Below are 19139 nucleotides of genomic sequence, written 5' to 3' on the forward strand. Positions count from 1 at the left end.
CTGATAGAAGGCGACCTGCTAAAGATAGTTTTAAACTGATCTTTGAATGTGATTTTGTCAGGTTTGAAATACATTTTGTTGACAGCTCTGTCTCTCGAGACAGAACAGTGATTTAGTCATATACCGTTTCATCCATGTTTAAAGATGCAGTCAAGTCTCTGCTTCCTGATTGGGTCTAAACACACTTTAACATGTTTATTTTGAAGACCCTCTGCTCTAATAGAAATCAATTAGAAATTGCTCTTATGACCTGTTGTTGGAGAACATGGACATAATATAGCAACCAAACACAATAAAAAAAATGCTTTTTTAAATATTGTTTGATGCTAATTCTCACCATTAGACATGCTTGTTAATGGTTTGTAAACTTGAGCTTTATACCTTGTATGTGAATCCATTCATTTTACAAAGTTATTCAAATAATACTTGATTTGATATTCACTTCTCATTACCATTCCTTGATCTTAGCCAGCTAAACCCATAAGAGCTGATTGCACCTGGTTCAACTTTAGGCTCTGGCCTATTGTGATTCATCTTATGGAGACAGATAATTCATTTCATGGGCTAATAGCTTAGTCTTACTACGGATCACATTTGAGGGTTTACTACTAGAATGTTAAATGGAGTCAGATATACTTTCTAATAGACTTTGTCCATTAATTGCTTAGTCTTATTAAGGGTCTAATATGGGGTATATATAATATGGTTATATGATAAACATTACCCCACTACACTAACCCATGTTATTTCAATGCACAGACTAGTACCAAGAGACTACATAACATAACTAACAGCATGGTATACTTAAGCAATATTACTATTGTTGTTATTGCTATTATAAACTGGTTAGCAACTTAATTAGAGCAGTAAAAAGGTCATTTTTGGTAATACCTGTGGTATACGGTCTGATATACCACGCCTTTCAGCCAATCAGCATTCAGTGCTGGAACTACCATGTTTATAATGTGATTTATGGCAGGGCAGCTGTATGAACTGATACAGGGGGAAGTAACATGATAAGAACACACTCACTGTGAACCTGGAGAGAATGTAAGAACCAGATCCCACTCCAATTCCGATGACAGTACGGAAACTAGAACAGGGAGTACAGACTTAGTGGCAGAGTTTCTGATAGTGACAACATGGATAGACATGTCTGGACTGTAATATACATCTGTATTTCAGTACAGAGTACCGGCTTAGTGGCAGAGTTTCTGATAGTGACAACATGGATAGACATGTCTGGACTGTAATATACATCTGTATTTCAGTACAGAGTACCGGCTTAGTGGCAGAGTTTCTGATAGTGACAACATGGATAGACATGTCTGGACTGTAATATACATCTGTATTTCAGTACAGAGTACCGGCTTAGTGGCAGAGTTTCTGATAGTGACAACATGGATAGACATGTCTGGACTGTAATATACATCTGTATTTCAGTACAGAGTACCGGCTTAGTGGCAGAGTTTCTGATAGTGACCACGTCTCTTGTGAATGCCAGTAGACGTTTGAGAATACTAAGTAATACATTTTTTTTGTGGTGGACAAGACAGTAAACAAGCAAGTATTATGTAATGAAGATGAAATAAGTCTGACTCACTTGAAATATGTCAGGACAGCAGGGATCATCTCTGCAATTTGCTCCATGGACGGATATTGGTATCTAAAACACATGAGCGAGAACATGTTTATATGAACAATTAAACACACACGCGCACACACACACACACACACACACACACACACCCCATAGGATAGGCGGTAGCCCCCTCCTCTTGGCCTGGAGCATCGATGTGGACCAGGGTAAAGTTCTTCACTATCTCCTGCATCTCCTCAAACTTAAACAGAGGAGAGAAGCAGCTTTTACCTGGGAGAGAGAGATTAGGAGAAAGAGAATGGGAACGAGAGAGAAAGAAATAGTGAAAGTCAGAACTTGAAAAGCATGAATCATTCACCATAAAAAAGAAAAAACTGAAGGGCAGTCGCAGAACTGAAGAGAAACTACAAATTAAAAAGGCATATTGCTGTAGGGGATGACTGAGGAAAGGGAAACAAAGCAGAGATGAAAGGTAAAGACAGAGTAATAGAAGGAGAGAGAGAGGAGAGAGAGAGAGAGAGAAAGAGAGAGACAGAGACTCACTGTCCAGGCCCACATCATGGAAGGTCAGGATGGCAGGACGGCGTGTGTTGGAGGTTCCATGGAGAGTCACGTGGAGGAGACCATGTGGAGTCTCAATACTGTGTTCCTGAGAGGGAGAGAGAGTTACACACATATACTACCATAACACTAAGCTACACACACACACACACACACACACACACACACACACACACACACACACACACACAGTGAACATTCTTCCACATATCGAAATAAAACCATACACACACAAACATATGTTGAACAAACATACTTTCACTGACACAAACACGACACATACACACACACAGCCATTTATTCAGAAACAGTGTTACCTGGCCCTGGTCCAACAGTATCCGAGCTGCAGCCTCAACATCCTACAAAGATGGAGAAAACTGTTCAGGTCTCTATTGGTTTTGGGTACAACAGTAGGCAGAACCAGACATATTTCTGACACACAATATCATTGTGAAATACATCTGGGAACCTCTCTGGGAAGATAATTGTGAAATGAATATGGACAGCTGTTCATTGGAAAATACTTTTCACAGTATCAACCCACTAACATGAGTCGTGTGCCCGTATTCACAAAGTAGGGTCAGTTTCTATCTTTTACATCATAATGAATAAGATCAATGTATTATGATTCTGGACACGGCGGACCTGATATCTTAGATTAGCACTCCTAATCTGAGACACTCTTGGAATATGCTCCTGGTTCATGCATTTGAGTCTGTAATTCCCCTAACAGTCCACCTTCAGCAGATGGCAGCAGTGAGACAACACATCTCAACCCTCCTCTTCAGCTCTGTTCTGCACAACAACAGAAGAGCTTCTCATCTTACACACCCTCAGGGCTATGACATCAACCAAGCTCTCATGTCTGAGCCAGCCTAGCCCAGCAACTACACAAGTACACACACGAGAACACATGCAGTCACACACACAAAGACACACCCCTTGACTTTGTCCACATTTTGTTGCCGATTTAAAATGTCTTGAGTCAATAAGTATTCAACCCCTTTGTTATGGCAAGGCTAAATATGTTCAGGAGTAAAAATGTGCTTAACAAGTCACATAATAGGTTGCATGGGCTAACAGTGTGCAATAATGGTGTGTAACATGATTTTTGATCTCTGTACCCCACACATACAATTTTCTGTATGGTCCCTCAGTCGGGCAGTGAATTTCAAACACAAAATCAACCACAAAGACCAGGGAGGTTTTCCAACGCCACTCAAAGAAGGACACCTAATGGTAGATGGCAAAAAAAGAAATAAGCAGACATTGAATATCCCTTTGAGCATGGGGAAGTTATTAATAACACTATGGATGGTGTATCAATACACCCTGTCACTACAAAGATATGGGCGTCCTTCCTAACTCAGTTGCCGGAAATGAAGGAGATTTCACCATGACTTTAAAACAGCTACAGTTTAACGGCGCTGATAGGAGACAACGGAAGATGGATCAACAACATTGTAGTTACTGCACAATACGAACCTAACTGACAGAGTGAAAAGAAGGAAGCATGTACAGAATAAAAAGATTCCAAAACATGCATCCTGTTTGAAATAAGGCACTTAAGTTAAAACTGCAAAAGATGTGGCAAAGAAATGTACTTCATGTCCTGAATACAAAGTGTTATGTTTGGGGCAAATCCAACACATTACTGAGTACCACTTTTCATATTTTCAAGCATGGTGGTGGCTGCATCATGTTATGGGTATGCTTGTCTTCGGCAAGGACTCGTTTTTTTTGTGATAAAAATAAACGGAACAGAGATAAGCATAGGAAAAATCCTAGAGGAAAACCTGGTTCAGTCTGCTTTCCAACACCTTTCAGCGGGAAAATAACCTAAAACACAAGGTCAAATGTACACTGGAGTTGCTTACCAAGACGGCATTGAATGTTCCTGAGTGGCCTAGTACGGACTTAAATTAGCTTGAAAATCTATTGTAAGACTTGAAAATGGCTGTGTATCAATGATCAAAAACCAACTTGACAGAGCTTGAATTTTTTTTAAATAATGTGCAAATATTGTACAATCCACGTGTGCAAAGCGTTTAGAAATGTACCCAGAAAGACTCACAGCTGTAATCACTGTCAAAGGGGATTCTGACATGTATTGACTCAGGGGGATGAATACTTATCAAAATCAAGATATATTAGTATTTTTTATTTTACAAATCTTATACTTTTACTTCCACTTTGACATTACAGAGTATTCTGTGTAGATCGTTGACAACAAAAAAAGACAATTCAATCCATTTTAATCCCACCATGTAACAACAAAATGTGGAAGAAATCAAGTGGTGTAAATACTTTCTGAAGTCTGGATGTGTCAGCCTGCATGTGGCAGTGTGTATGTATGTGTGTGTATGTGCCTGTGTGTACCTTTGTAGGATCGGGCTGACCAGGAAGTAAAGGTTTTTCCTCTGTGATGGCGATCTCCTGCATCTCCGTCGTCATGGCGTCACTTGTTCAAGCCCTAGAGAAGATACACACGTTATGAATGAAAACGCATTACAATTCAAGCGTCTCTCACGTGCACGCACGCACACACGCACACACTCTGCCTTAATCCACTGGGACTTTCGCAGTTCCGCACGACTTCATGGAAGTGATTCACTAATTAAAGTTTGCAACATAATTAACTGGGAAGAATAAGGGATGATGGAGGGATAGCGAGAGAGAGAAACAGAACAAGCAGAGAGGGATGTACATAGGCCACTTTAGGCAGAATGCAGTGCCAAGGTGACATTATTCAACTGTAATCCCAGTGTGTGTGTGTGGCCCCTAAGGTGCCTGTGTCTCTGTGTGTCTCAAACACAGAGAACATCCCTCGACACTCTGCCCATCTCTCCCTATCTCCCCCCTACATATCTCTCTCGACAGCGACATGGAGGTTGAGTACTCCTGAATCGTCTTAATATAATCATCACTGTCACCTGTTTGATAAATACCACATCAACTTGTGAGCCTAATAATATAGCCTGTTTTTGTATTCTTTACATATCAAATTGACCATGCCCAAAACAGTAGCCTGTCTGAAATGAGGAAGTGCACATTGAAGGCTGATGAATGATGACATGGCGGGCTGTAGCTTGGCTTGTGGCTAACCATTGGCACACCCTTCCCTAGATGTGTGTTTTCTATTCCGTCAGGCTGTTGCAATTTAGGGACAGGATATCCCTCAGAGAAGAAGGTTACATTTTTAAAGATGTTACCCATTTCAGGAAATTAATCATTCTCATCAATATGTGTTTTTTGGCAGAAACGCCTCTTGGAACATGTGAAGTTTCATGTGCCTTAATAACAAACTTGTATGACATCTGTAAATACAAATAAAAATGTTAAATTACGAGCCTAGTTGGTTCAGCCACAAAAAAATACAAGAACCATCCCGCTAGCCATGGATGGACTGGACATGCCCATGAGATGAGTTCGGATTGGTCTGCCATGTAGCATGCTTCTGTCTATGTCACGTTCATTGAAATGAGCGGACCAAGGCGCAGCGTGCATAGAGTTCCACATGTTTATTAAAATGAAACTCCGTAACAAAAACAATAAACAGCAAACGAGACGTAACGACTGGCGTGCTCACAGGCACTACACGAAAACAAGATTCCACAAACTAAGGTGGGAAAAAAGGCTGCCTAAGTATGATCCCCAATCAGAGACAATGATAGACAGCTGCCTCTGATTCGGAACCATACCCGGCCAACAAAGAAATAGAAAAACTAGAATGCCCACCCAAATCACACCCCGACTAACCAAATAGAGAAATAAAAAGACTAAGGTCAGGGCGTGACAGTCTATAACATGAGCTTCTCAGTATGTGCAGATAATCCTTGCTACCGCAGCTTTTTTGAAAGATATCATGGAGAACTGCAAAAGTGTTACTACTGCTCTCAACAACATTGCTGCCCTGAATTTAGCAGGTGCTATTGACAAAGATCAGTGCGAAAAAGTTGTGATGGACTACTTTCCGGACGATCGTGCATACTGACTCTCTCTGACTTCGAAAATGAACGAGACGATGTGGAAATCCCTGATTTAGGTATAAAAAAAATCAATAAAAAGGAACCAGACATTGTAGTCTTCTGATGTTGCTTCAAGATGTCCACCATTGTTCCTGTACCCAAGAAAGCAAAGGTAACTGAACGAAATGACTATCGACTTGTAGCACTCACTTCTGACATCAAGAAGTGCTTTGAGAGACTAGTCAAGGATCTCTACCTTACCTGACACCCTATTCCCACTGCAATATGCTTAGCACCCAAATAGATCCACAGACGATGCAATCGCCATCACACTGCCCTAGCCCATCTGGACAAGAGGAATACTTATATAAGAATGCTGTTCATTTCCTACAGCTCAGCATTCAACACCATAGTACCCTCCAAGCTCATCATTAAGCTCGCGGCCCTGGGTCTGAACCCTGCCCTGTGCAACTGGGTTCTGGACTTCCTGACGGGCCACTCCCAGGTGGTGAAGGTAGGAAACGCACACCTCCAATTCGCTGATCCTCAACACTGGGGCCCCACAAGGATGCGTGCTCAGCCCTCTCCTGTACTCCCTGTTCACCCATGACTGCGTGGCCACGCACGCCTCCAACTCAATCATCAAGTTTGCAGACGACACAACAGTAGTAGGCCTGATTACCAACAATGACAAGACAGCCTACAGGGAGGAGGTGAGGGCCTTGAGAGTGTGGTACGAGGATAATAACCTCACCCAATGTCAACAAAACAAAGGAGCTGATCGTGGACTTCAGGAAACAGCAGAGGGAGCAGCCCCCTATCCACATCGACTGGAGCACAGTGGAGAAGGAAACGAGGTGCAACAGCGCCTCTTCAAAGTCAGGAGGAAGAGGAAATGTGGCATGGCACGTAAAAACCCTTACAAACTTTTACAGATGCACAGTGGAGCATCCTGTCGGGCTGTATCACCGCCTGGTACGGTAATTGCACCGCCATCAACTGCAGGGCACCCTCATTTGTTGACTTCTGTGATCGAAAAAGCCTTGGTTTCATGCATGTCAACATCAGAAGCCTCCTCCCTAAGTTTGTTTTACTCACTGCTCTAGCACACTCTGCTAACCCTGATGTCCTTGCTGTGTCTGAATCCTGGCTCAGGAAGGCCACCAAAAATTCAGAGATTTCCATACCCAACTATAACATCTTCTGTCAAGATAGAACTGCCAAAGGGGGAGGAGTTGCAGTCTACTGCAGAGATAGCCTGCAAAGTAATGTCATACTTTCCAGGTCCATACCCAAACAGTTCGAACTACTAATTTTGAAAATTACTCTCTCCAGAAATAAGTCTCTCACTGTTGCCGCCTGCTACCGACCCCCCTCAGCTCCCAGCTGTGCCCTGGACACCATTTGTGAATTGATCGCCCCCCATCTAGCTTCAGAGTTTGTTCTGTTAGGTGACCTAAACTGGGATATGCTTAACACCCCGCCAGTCCTACAATCTAAGCTAGATGCCCTCAATCTCACACAAATCATCAAGGAACCCACCAGGTACAACCCTAACTCTGTAAACAAGGGCACCCTCATAGACGTCATCCTGACCAACTGGCCCTCCAAATACACCTCAGCTGTCTTCAACCAGGATCTCAGCGATCACTGCCTCATTGCCTGTATCCGCTACGGAGCTGCAGTCAAACGACCACCCCTCATCACTGTCAAACGCTCCCTAAAACACTTCTGTGAGCAGGCCTTTCTAATCGACCTGGCCCGGGTATCCTGGAAGGACATTGACCTCATCCCGTCAGTTGAGGATGCCTGGTCATTCTTTAAAAGTAACTTCCTCACCATTTTAGATAAGCATGCTCCGTTCAAAAAATGCAGAACTAAGAACAGATACAGTCCTTGGTTCACCCCAGAGGCCCTCGACCAGCACAAAAACATCCTGTGGCGGACTGCAATAGCATCGAATAGTCCCCGTGATATGCAACTGTTCAGGGAAGTCCGGAACCAATACACGCAGTCAGTCAGGAAAGCTAAGGCCAGCTTCTTCAGGCAGAAGTTTGCATCCTGTAGCTCCAACTCCAAAAGTTCTGGGACACTGTGAAGTCCATGGAGAACAAGAGCACCTCCTCCCAGCTGCCCACTGCACTGAGGCTAGGTAACACGGTCACCACCGATAAATCCATGATTATCGAAAACTTCAATAAGCATTTCTCAACGGCTGGCCATGCCTTCCGCCTGGCTACTCCAACCTCGGCCAACAGCTCCGCCCCCGGCAGCTCCTCGCCCAAGCCTCTCCAGGTTCTCCTTTACCCAAATCCAGATAGCAGATGTTCTGAAAGAGCTGCAAAACCTGGACCCGTACAAATCAGCTGGGCTTGACAATCTGGACCCCCTATTTCTGAAACTATCCGCCGCCATTGTCGCAACCCCTATTACCAGCCTGTTCAACCTCTCTTTCATATCGTCTGAGATCCCCAAGGATTGGAAAGCTGCCGCAGTCATCCCCCTCTTCAAAGGGGGAGACACCCTGGACCCAAACTGTTACAGACCTATATCCATCCTGCCCTGCCTATCTAAGGTCTTCGAAAGCCAAGTCAACAAACAGGTCACTGACCATCTCGAATCCCACCGTACCTTCTCCGCTGTGCAATCTGGTTTCCGAGCCGGTCACGGGTGCACCTCAGCCACACTCAAGGTACTAAACGATATCATAACCGCCATCGATAAAAGACAGTACTGTGCAGCCGTCTTCATTGACCTTGCCAAGGCTTTCGACTCTGTCAATCACCATATTCTTATCGGCAGACTCAGTAGCCTCGGTTTTTCGGATGACTGCCTTGCCTGGTTCACCAATTACTTTGCAGACGCTTTTCTCTGTATATATCAATGATGTTGCTCTTGCTGCGGGCGATTCCCTGATCCACCTCTACGCAGACGACACCATTCTATATACTTTCGGCCCGTCATTGGACACTGTGCTATCTAACCTCCAGACAAGCTTCAATGCCATACAACACTCCTTCCGTGGCCTCCAACTGCTCTTAAACGCTAGAAAAACCAAATGCATGCTTTTCAACCGATCGCTGCCTGCACCCGCATGCCCGACTAGCATCACCACCCTGGATGGTTCTGACCTTGAATATGTGGACATCTATAAGTACCTAGGTGTCTGGCTAGACTGCAAACTCTCCTTCCAGACTCATATCAAACATCTCCAATCGAAAATCAAATCAAGAGTCGGCTTTCTATTCCGCAACAAAGCCTCCTTCACTCACGCCGCCAAGCTTACCCTAATAAAACTGACTATCCTACCGATCCTCGACTTCGGCGATGTCATCTACAAAATGGCTTCCAACACTCTCCTCAGAAAACTGGATGCAGTCTATCACAGTGCCATCCGTTTTGTCACTAAAGCACCTTATACCACCCACCACTGCGACTTGTATGCTCTAGTCGGCTGGCCCTCGTTACATATTCGTCGCCAGACCCACTGGCTCCAGGTCATCTACAAGTCCATGCTAGGTAAAGCTCCGCCTTATCTCAGTTCACTGGTCACGATGGCAACACCCATCCGTAGCACGCGCTCCAGCAGGTGTATCTCACTGATCATCCCTAAAGCCAACACCTCATTTGGCCGCCTTTCGTTCCAGTACTCTGCTGCCTGTGACTGGAACGAATTGCAAAAATCGCTGAAGTTGGAGACTTTTATCTCCCTCACCAACTTCAAACATCAGCTATCTGAGCAGCTAACCGATCGCTGCAGCTGTACATAGTCTATTGGTAAATAGCCCACCCATTTTCACCTACCTCATCCCCATACTGTTTTTATTTATTTACTTTTCTGCTCTTTTGCACACCAATATCTCTACCTGTACATGACCATCTGATCATTTATCACTCCAGTGTTAATCTGCAAAATTGTAATTATTCGCCTACCTCCTCATGCCTTTTGCACACATTGTATATAGACTCCCCCCTTTGTTTTCTACTGTGTTATTGACTTGTTAATTGTTTATTCCATGTGTAACTCTGTGTTGTCTGCTCACACTGCTATGCTTTATCTTGGCCAGGTCGCAGTTGCAAATGAGAACTTGTTCTCAACTAGCCTACCTGGTTAAATAAAGGTGAAAAAATAATAATAATAATAATAAATTAAAAAAACACCAATAATCACAAAACATTGATGGCTTGATCACAAGATAACAGTGTTGAAGGTAATATATGTCTTAAAAGCTGTTGAATATGCCGATAATACGGGGTGCTACGATATGACCATCCATTTGTATTGCTAGTACTGCATTATGGTTCATTGTTTAGCAGCTAATTTACATGTCCAAGCAAGACTCCACTTCACCAGATGAGTACATGGCCTATCAAGTTAGCCAGGTGTGTCTTGGGGTGATTACGGCCATTTATTTTATTTCATGAACATGTGAACAAGTGTAGACAATTGAGACCCATCCACGTAGCTAGATGTGGGGATGGCTATAGCATCTCTTTCACATGACCCATCAATTTTGGCAAGTGTGTCTGGGTAAGCATCATCTAATAATGAGAAAATATTTATCTGGACACTTTCTGTTTTTGATATTGCGACTATGCCAGTAACCATTTAACATGTTCAAAAAGACACCTTCTGTATCCTGTGCATGTGACAAATAAACAGAATTATTTGATATAGTGTGTGTTTACCAAAGACGGTAATGTGAAGAACAACATGACCTATACCAAAGTCAGATTAGGATACAGGCCAAAGACTAGATAAAGTGTATATTTACCTGGAGGTTTCCCTTATTGTAGGCTACCATCTTCACCACTTTTACTCTTGAAATCTTTGGTTGTTTACTACACTACCTTGCTCTCTCTGCTAAGCACATGGTTACACATGTGAATCCTTAAAGAGATGGGTGAGGCTAAGGCTTAAGAGGGTGTGAACAATGCTGAATGGGTGTAGGCAAAGAAGAGCTCTCCAGTATGTGTACCAAAACATTCAAAGCCAATTTTGTCAAAAGTAGGGTTACAAGTTTATCACCTTTCAAAGCAGGACTACTTTCCTGACATTGCTCAACTGCAGTGTTTTTGTAGAATCTCAACTTTTATCCAATGTGAAAAACACCATTTCAAATGTTGCTACATAAGACTGAAAAGGGGTGCTGGGTCACATATATAGATTTGTATGACATTTTCCATTTTTAGAGAGAGAGGATGACAGTGGGTGAAGATATAGAGAGGTTGTTTTAAAGGACAGTTGGCTGGATTCCAACCCTTGCTGACAGCATAGATACGCGAGCCGGAGGCGGCAATGCTACCACTTCACAAGTGTCTTTATTCCACTCTATTATTCAGAATGTAGAAGATATTTTATCGCCTTCATAATATTATTACTTTCAAATACTGAAATTAACATTTTAATAGCGAGCGACTAGATGTCCAATCTAATGCCACATGACATGAAAGTAATTTTATGGAATGGTAACTGATAATTATTCCGAGAGACAATCACCCGGTACAATTTGGTTGTACACAAGTAATTAAATTACAATACAAGCCATGGATAACAATATGATTCAGCTCTCTGCAAATCAACAAACAGTGACATCATCCCAAATTCCCTATATAGTGCACTACTTCAGACCGGAGCTCTACACAGGCAGCAGCATTGCATCACACTGTTTCACAAAATGATCAGCCACAATGTGTCATGTGCCAGAGATAGTTGGTTAGCTATTGACTGGAATGCTGCAATCATTCAGTCATGCGACTAGCGGGTAGGTTGATTATGTATTAGCCTCTCTCTCTCTCTCTCTCTCATCACAACCATTAAACTCTTTAACTGTTTTAAAGTTAACATTGGCCTCATGGTGGGTGCCCAACTTTGCGAGGCATTAAAAAAACCTTCCTGGTCTTTGTGGTTGAATCTCGATGCTCAACTGAGGGACCTTACAGATCATTTAATGAGTTGGGTACAGAGATGAGGTAGTCATAAAAAAATAATGTTAACAGTATCATTGCACACAGAGTGAGTCCATGCAACATATTAGGTAACCTGTTAAGTTCATTTTTACTCTTGAATTTATTTAGGGGTGCCATAAAGGGGTTGAATACTTATTGATTCAAGACATTTCAGCTTGTCATTTGTAATTCATTTGTAAAACTATTGAAAAACATCATTCCACTTTTAATTTGGTCTGGGCCAGTGACAAAACAATCGTAATTTTTAAAACAATTCAAGGGATATGAATACTTTAAGGCACTGTATGTATATACAGCCAATTTGTCATTTGCTATCTCTGTTTCTTTCTCTTTTGCTCCCACCCTCCTCTTTCTTTCTGTCCGCCCCTCTTTATCTCTCTCTCTCTCTTTTTTCCTCTCTTGCCCTCTCTCTCTCTCTCCCCCTCTCAATCACACTCTCTCCCCCTCTCAATCACACTCTCTCCCCCTCTCAATCACACTCTCTCCCCCTCTCAATCTATCTTTCTCCCTGTGTGTGAGTCAGTGTGTTCTAGAGCGTGTAAAAATGGTTAAACTGCACAGGAGGGACCGTCTGTCACTACATAGAGATGGAGAGAGGGAGAGAGCTATGGGGGAACTGAACACCCCCCCCCCCTCTATCTCTGTCTCTAGCTCTCAACAGTTTGCTCTTTGTATTATGGATGTTATTCAACAGCTGCTTAGCTTGCGTTATCGGTCCTGAAGCGCTTGGTAGCCTGACACGCAAAATCAGCTTTTACGCATCAGGAAATAGCTCTCCCTGGATAATTGTGTTTACACAGGCTTTGGATATAATCTGACCGGTCGGTGGAGTAGTCAGTACAGCTGCCATATGTAACTAAATGTGTTCAGTTTAAAAATCGTGAGATAGAAATGTTGCACCCTGCACAGCAAATACTCCAGTGTTAAATACACACAGAGTGTCAAGTATAAAACTGGTCCAGTATCTATACAGGTCCACACTTTTCAGTGTTAAATTAACACATTGCTTTGTGTAAAGCCTTATTTGAATATTTCCCCAGAGTGCCTTGCCTTTCGAGTGAATTGTATCATTACCACCCATGACTGTATTTATTAGTGAAGAGAGATTTTGTTGTTGCATTCATCCATTTTCAGTACTGTGACCTTCACTAAGTAAGATCCTTATCAAATATTTTATCATTAAGGCTTGCCTGACCTCTACTTGTTCCTGGGCAGCCGCTACACAGCGTTACATCTCACTCTTGCCACCTCCCCGGTCAACAACAAGACCCAGGCCCTCGCGCAGTTCTGGATGGGATCTTACCTCAGAACCCTGAGGATGATCCCGGTCGACCTCCGAGCCCCAGTCTCTTTCCTGCTCTCCACACACTACATCCAGCTCCAAAAGTTCTTAAGAAATTTTAAACTGGAAAAAGAGCCAGTCACGGATTTAACTAAACACCGCTCTCTTCTCTCTCTTGTGCAGGAGCGGGAACCAGTGTCCAGTGCACGGGCTTGCTACAGCCAAGACCACAACGGTTTGGCGCCAAGTGGCCCATCTTGCTCTGCTGAACCGGCATCGGGACCTGTCCTGGATGGTTGCCCATGAGATCCTCCCGGTCAGGGCCGTTTTGCACTCCCAGGGCACGGTGAGGACACCCGCATGCCCCCGACCAGGGGTCAGCCGCCAGGGACCTGTGGAAGGAAGCAGGCCCCCTGGTCTCCCTGTTTCTGCCAGGAGGGGAGGATCTAACACCCCAGCTCGTGCTTATATGGGGTGGGCCGAAGGCCTATTCCGCCGAAGGCCTTCACCAAGCTCTGGCCTATCCTCACGTGTCTGAACGATGCACTGTGGTCCTCCCGCAACCTGCTGGTAGCGAAACGAGTAGAGACCACCCCCCAGGCAGTGGCCATGGTAGCCACGGAAACCCTGGGGTGGTACAGAAGAAAGGGGGCCTCGACCCCAAGCGAAGGGTTCCCCACAATACCCAAGGCCCCGGCGGCCAAGGCCTGACAGCGCTGCAGCGCCTTGGAGAGGGATCTCCTCTGGGCACCGACAGACAGGGCGGTAATTGATTCGGAGGAGCAGGAGGCAAGTTTGATAAGGACTCACCCTGTTCCTGGCAAAGGAACGAAGAGAGCCTTTTAACAAAGTGACTTTTTGACATGTTTTTCATGTCTTAAAAATGTTTTACCTTTGTTAAATCATTTGTACACATTTTAAATGGCTTTTACAGAATTTAATGTTTTTTTTACAAGAAAAAGTACTTTTATACACGGTTGTTTCTATTGTTTTTAACAACATGTACTTTTTAACAAATGTAAAATTCAAATACTGTGTTTTATACTTATGCCGTTTTTTATGTGTATAAAATTGTGCAAAAATAGGAGCTGTTTTAAAGGAAATGCAACAATAAAACTTTTCCAAACGAAAAAAAAGAAAAATCCTTTCATTTTAATGATTGTTTAACACAATACAACACATATTTCATAAGGACTTATTTTGAGGGCCTAGTTTTACCCTAATAGAGTGGCCTGAAACTCATGATTTACAGGCAACATCAGACCTCCAAGTCACATTATCCTGACTTGCAAAGTGATGTGTAATTCAAGTTTCAATGTCACATGCACAAGTACAGTGAAATGCCTTTCTTGTAAGCTCAAACCCCAACAATGCAGTAATCAATAACAATGTAATACTAAAAATAACAAGGTAGAACAAAAACACAAGTTATAAAATAAGAAGAACACAATGAAGTAAGCTATATACACGGTCAGCTCCAATACCATATTTACAATGGGCAGGGATACTGGATGGATAGATATGTATAGGGGTAAGGTGACTAGACATCAGGATATATGATAAACAGAGTAGCAGAAGCGTGCGTACATGATGATTGTATGTGAGTTGTTGTGCATGTGTGTAGTCAGTATAGAGGTCCTGGATGGCAAGCAGCCCGGTCTGTACCGGGCTGTCCGCACCACCCTCTGTAGCGTTATGCGATCGTGGGTGGTGCTACTTCCATACCAAGCAGTGATGCTGCCAGTCAAGATGCTCTCAATGGTACAGCTCTATAACTTTTTGAGGATTTGAGGGCCCATGCCAAACCTTTTCAACCTCCTGAGGGGGAAGAGGCGTTGTCGCGCCTTCTTCACGACTGTAAGCGTGTGTGTGGACCATTTTAAGTTCCTAGTGATTTAGACACAAAGGAACTTGAAACTTTCGACTTGCACCACTGTAGTCCTGTCGATGTGGAAGGGGGCGTTCTCGACCCCCGTTTTCTGTAGTCCTGTCGATGTGGAAGGGGGCGTTCTCGACCCCCGTTTTCTGTAGTCCTGTCGATGTGGAAGGGGGCGTTCTCGACCCCCGTTTTCTGTAGTCCTGTCGATGTGGAAGGGGGCGTTCTCGACCCCCGTTTTCTGTAGTCCTGTCGATGTGGAAGGGGGCGTTCTCGACCCCCGTTTTCTGTAGTCCACTATCAGCTTCTTGGTCATACTGAGATTGAGGGAGAGGTTGTTGTTCCAGTCACTGACCTCCTCCCTGTAGGCTGTCTCATTGTCGCCGGTGATCAGGACCTACCACCGTCGTTTCGTTAACTAACATGATGACGGTGTTGGAGTCATGCGTGGCCAGACAGTCGTGGGTGAACAGTGAGTACAGGAGGGGACTCAGCACACACTCCTGAGGGTCAGCATGGCGGAGTTGATGTGACCTACCCTCACCACCTGGGGTTGGCCTGGAAGGAAGTACAGGATCCAGTTGCAGAGGGAGGTGTTCAGTCCCAGGTTCCTAAGCTTGGTGACGAGTTTGGAGGGGACAATGGTGTTCTGGGGGACAAGAATGGGGACATGAATGTGTGGATTATAGACGGGGACAAGAGGTTGAAAATTACCGTGAATATGTCTGCCAGCTGTTCTGCACATGCTCCTGAGAACGCGCCCTGGAATACCATCGGTTGACCTGATTAAAGACTTCACTTACGTCGGCCTCAGAGCGAGATCATCCAATCTTCTGAGTCAGTGGCGGCCCTCACATCCGGCACGATCTTGTTATTGTCAAAGTGTGCATATTATGCATTGAGTTTGTCTGGTAGAAAGGCATCATTGGGCAGATCATGGCTGGGTCTTCCTTCGTAATCCGTAATGACTGTAGCTCCTGCCCCATGCAGCGGGCATCAGAGCCTATGTAGTATGATTCCACCTAATTCCTATATTGACCTTTTGCGCTGCGGAGGTCATATTGTGTACTTTACGTTTCTGTCCTCAGCCGTAGCCTCAAGGTTGCCTGCGACAGCCCTGTGTGCGGCAGCCCTATCCTTTAGTTTATCGCCAACCTCAGTGTTAATCCAGAGCTTTTGATTGGGGAAGCAGCGAACCTTCACTGTGGGGACAATGTCGGTAATGCATTTCCTAATGAAGCCGGTGATGGAAGTGGTTAGCACATTGATGTAATCGGCAGAGTCCCGAAACATATTCCAATCAGTATAATCAGCATAATCCTGTAGCATAATCTAGGATTCTGGAGACCATTTCACAACAGAGCGAGTGACAGGTAATTCCTGTTTGAGCTTCTGCTTGTAAACAGGAATCAGAAGTACGGAGTCATGATCTGATTTGCCGAATGGCCGACAAGGGAGGGCCTTGCATGCTTGCTTGTGGGTAGAATAACAGTGTCCTAGGACTTTATCGCCCCTAGTGGTGAGGGAGACATGTTGATGTAAATTGGGTATCACGTTTCTTAACGACGTGGAATTAAATTCACCGGCAACCAGAATAGCAGCCTCTGGATATAAGTTGTTTTTTGTAAATGTTTTCATATTTCATATAAAAAAAAATATATATATATATATATATATTTTTTTTAAATCATTTTATTTTTTACTTTGTACACCTTTTTCTCCCCAATTGGTAGGTACAGTCTTGTCCCATCGCTGCAACTCCCGCACGGACTCGGGAGAGGCAGAGGTCGAGAGCCATGCGTCCACCGAAACACGACCCTGCCAAGCTGCACTGCTTCTTGACACAGTACTCACTTAACCCGGAAGCCAGCTGCACCAATGTGTCGGAAGAAACACCGTAAACTGGCGACCGACGTCAATGTGCAGGCTATAACTGCGTGGTTATAGCCTGGTAAGTTCGTTAAATGCCAGCTTGTTATTTTTCTTGTCCTGAGGTGGAATGTATACAAAAGTCACGATAACAGCTGAAAACTCCCTCGGGAGGTAAAAGAGTCTGCATTTGGCCATCAGGTATTCCAAGACGGGTGAACGAGTTAGCAGACCAGCTGTTGTTGATGAACAGGCAAACCCCTCCTCCCCTCAATTTCCCAACTGCACTGTCCTGTCCGCACGGTGAATGGGGAGGCCATCGAGTTTTATCTTGTTCAAGAGGCATGTTTCAGAAAAGCAGAGACTATTGCAGTTTCGAGAGTCCGGTTGGTAGAAAATCCGTGATCGGAGGTCATCCATTTTATTATCAAGTGGCTGTACATTGGCAAATTGGTTGTAAGAAATGATAGCGGATACCTTTTGTGAAAATAGACAAAATCATAAAATAGCAAAGTTGGCTCTGAGCTTTCAATATGACGGCCAGGGCAAAAACCAAAACGTGCACGCCTTGGGGTCTCCATGACTTAGTTTGGAAAACCATGCCCTAAAGTATCTAAACTGGAACAACCATTTCAGTAACGGGTGCAATAAGTATAGATATTGAAAGAAAGAATTCAAAAATCTAACTAATAGAGCATGCTGGAAAATATGAGAATGACGGGCGTGGTTTGATTTAACGCTGGTTGTCTTACCAACACTGGGGTTATTTTACACAAATTAGTGTTAATTTAACACCTGAATCAACACTAGAAATTGTACACTATAAAATCAACACAAGGTAACAATGGCCAATTCCATATGCTCACTCCATAGAAGCATATCTGTTCTACATAGTATATTTCTCTCTGATCTATCTGATATTTCTATTATTATGCTCTCCAGTGAATGCAACGCAGGTATGAGGAATACTGTAAGTGTAGCTTCAGTGAAGTAAACACTTATTGATTCACCATCAAGGACTACAATATTACTCAGTGATAAAATAGTTCAGCTCTCTCAAGTGAGCTTCGACTGCCACGGTGCCAGGTCTTTGAACTGCTATCAGGCAGCCTTGGACCAATATGCGAAATGTCAACAACCTTTTGGACCATTTCTACCTCAGTACTCTGCCAACTGGATAGACTTCTTCCACTACAGAGACTACCAAGTGCTACAACAGTAGTGACACAGATATGGGCCTGTGATCATCAAGCGTCTCAGAGTAGATAAACGGATCTAGGATCAGGTCCTCCCTGTCCATAATAATTTGATTCATTATGATCTAAATCGCAAAACTGATCCTAGATAAGCAAAGCATTTTTTCTCTGAGACGCTTGACAAATATGAGCCCTGATCTCTCGATTGGTTCTGCCAATAGAAGAGGATCATGAATCAGAAGAGAAGAACACAGAAACACAGCTAAAAGATCAGTAAGTAATCTGAGGAAACACATCTTTCTGGATGCTTTTCCCTGCACAGAGTCCCATCTTTCTGGATGCTTTTCCCTACACAGAGTCCCATCTTTCTGGATGCTTTTCCCTACACAGAGTCCCATCTTTCTGGATGCTTTTCCCTACACAGAGTCCCATCTTTCTGGATGCTTTTCCCTACACAGAGTCCCATCTTTCGGATGCTTTTCCCTACACAGAGTCCCATCTTTCTGGATGCTTTTCCCTACACAGAGTCCCATCTTCCTCAAGTGGATGCTTTTCCCTACACAGAGTCCCATCTTCCTCAAGTGGCTGTTTTTCCCTACACAGAGTCCCATCTTCCTCAAGTGGATGCAATTCTTTAGCTTTCCAGAAATCACATCTTTCTGTTGTGGAGTAGATGGTATTATGTGGCTACAGTAAATATTGCTTTGATACAAGGTAATACAGGTCAGTGCCCTTGAGATCTGCTGTGTCCCTTCCCGGTCTCTGTTGGTTCTCTGTTCACCCTTCATTGATCAATCATTGACTGACTGGCTAGAGA

General features: G+C 43.8%; 1 protein-coding gene across 1 annotated transcript in view; it reads right to left on the bottom strand.

Moving 5' to 3' along the window:
* LOC112259832 (protein NDRG2-like) overlaps positions 1 to 19139 on the bottom strand; it is a 42122-nt gene that overhangs the window by 9294 nt on the left and 13689 nt on the right. The window contains exons 2-7 of the mRNA XM_042329502.1: positions 4541 to 4634; positions 2479 to 2520; positions 2144 to 2249; positions 1750 to 1870; positions 1604 to 1666; positions 1033 to 1093 (exon numbers count right to left, since the gene is read on the bottom strand). Of these exons, the coding sequence (XP_042185436.1) occupies positions 1033 to 1093; positions 1604 to 1666; positions 1750 to 1870; positions 2144 to 2249; positions 2479 to 2520; positions 4541 to 4615 (468 nt within the window). The 5' untranslated portion in view covers positions 4616 to 4634. The remainder of the gene's footprint in view (positions 1 to 1032; positions 1094 to 1603; positions 1667 to 1749; positions 1871 to 2143; positions 2250 to 2478; positions 2521 to 4540; positions 4635 to 19139) is intronic.

The sequence above is a fragment of the Oncorhynchus tshawytscha genome, linkage group LG10 (genome assembly GCF_018296145.1).
Source record: "Oncorhynchus tshawytscha isolate Ot180627B linkage group LG10, Otsh_v2.0, whole genome shotgun sequence".
NCBI lineage: Eukaryota > Metazoa > Chordata > Actinopteri > Salmoniformes > Salmonidae > Oncorhynchus > Oncorhynchus tshawytscha.